The 480-nt window shown below is 42.9% G+C and overlaps 1 protein-coding gene across 1 annotated transcript in view; it reads right to left on the bottom strand.

The window, feature by feature from the left end:
• Positions 1-471, bottom strand: part of LOC103524116 — an 11,847-nt gene extending 11,376 nt beyond the window's left edge. The window contains exon 1 of the mRNA XM_026833257.1: positions 88-471. Coding sequence (XP_026689058.1) covers positions 88-288 — 201 coding nt within the window. The 5' untranslated portion in view covers positions 289-471. The remainder of the gene's footprint in view (positions 1-87) is intronic.
• Between the last annotated feature and the right edge of the window lie 9 nt (positions 472-480).

The raw sequence follows: 480 nt of genomic DNA, 5'->3' as shown, positions 1-480 counted from the left end.
AAGCCATGCAGCCCTAACATGGTCTCTCGTTCTTTAGTTTATGATATCCGCGTTAAAGTGTTCTTTGTTCGACCACCATATCACGATGTCGTCCGCAAAGGCTGCAACTTTCACGCCTGTTTTCTCCAGGGCAACTAGGAGGTCGTTGATATAAATGTTAAACAGGGTCGTACTAAGCACAGCGCCCTGAGGCAATCCTCTATGAGTCTGTTTATAGGTTGATTCCTTATTATAGTATCTCGTTGAACAGTACCTTTGGGTTATGAATTCAGATATCCACTTCATCATGTTTCCTTTTATTCCCAAGTCGTAAATCTTCTCTAGTAGTTTACAGCGCCATACTGTATCGTACGCCCCTTGGAAATCTACAAATACCGCCACAGTCGTTTCTTTTCTATTAAATCCATCCTTGATCTCCTGGCTTAATCTGATTACCTGCTCGTTGGTTGAGCGATATTTTCGGAAACCAGCCTGCCATTG

The sequence above is a fragment of the Diaphorina citri genome, unplaced genomic scaffold, assembly GCF_000475195.1.
Source record: "Diaphorina citri unplaced genomic scaffold, Diaci psyllid genome assembly version 1.1 scaffold109854, whole genome shotgun sequence".
Classification (NCBI taxonomy): domain Eukaryota; kingdom Metazoa; phylum Arthropoda; class Insecta; order Hemiptera; family Psyllidae; genus Diaphorina; species Diaphorina citri.
Note: the sequence above shows the minus strand (reverse complement) of the source record. Positions and strands in the feature narration are given on the sequence as shown.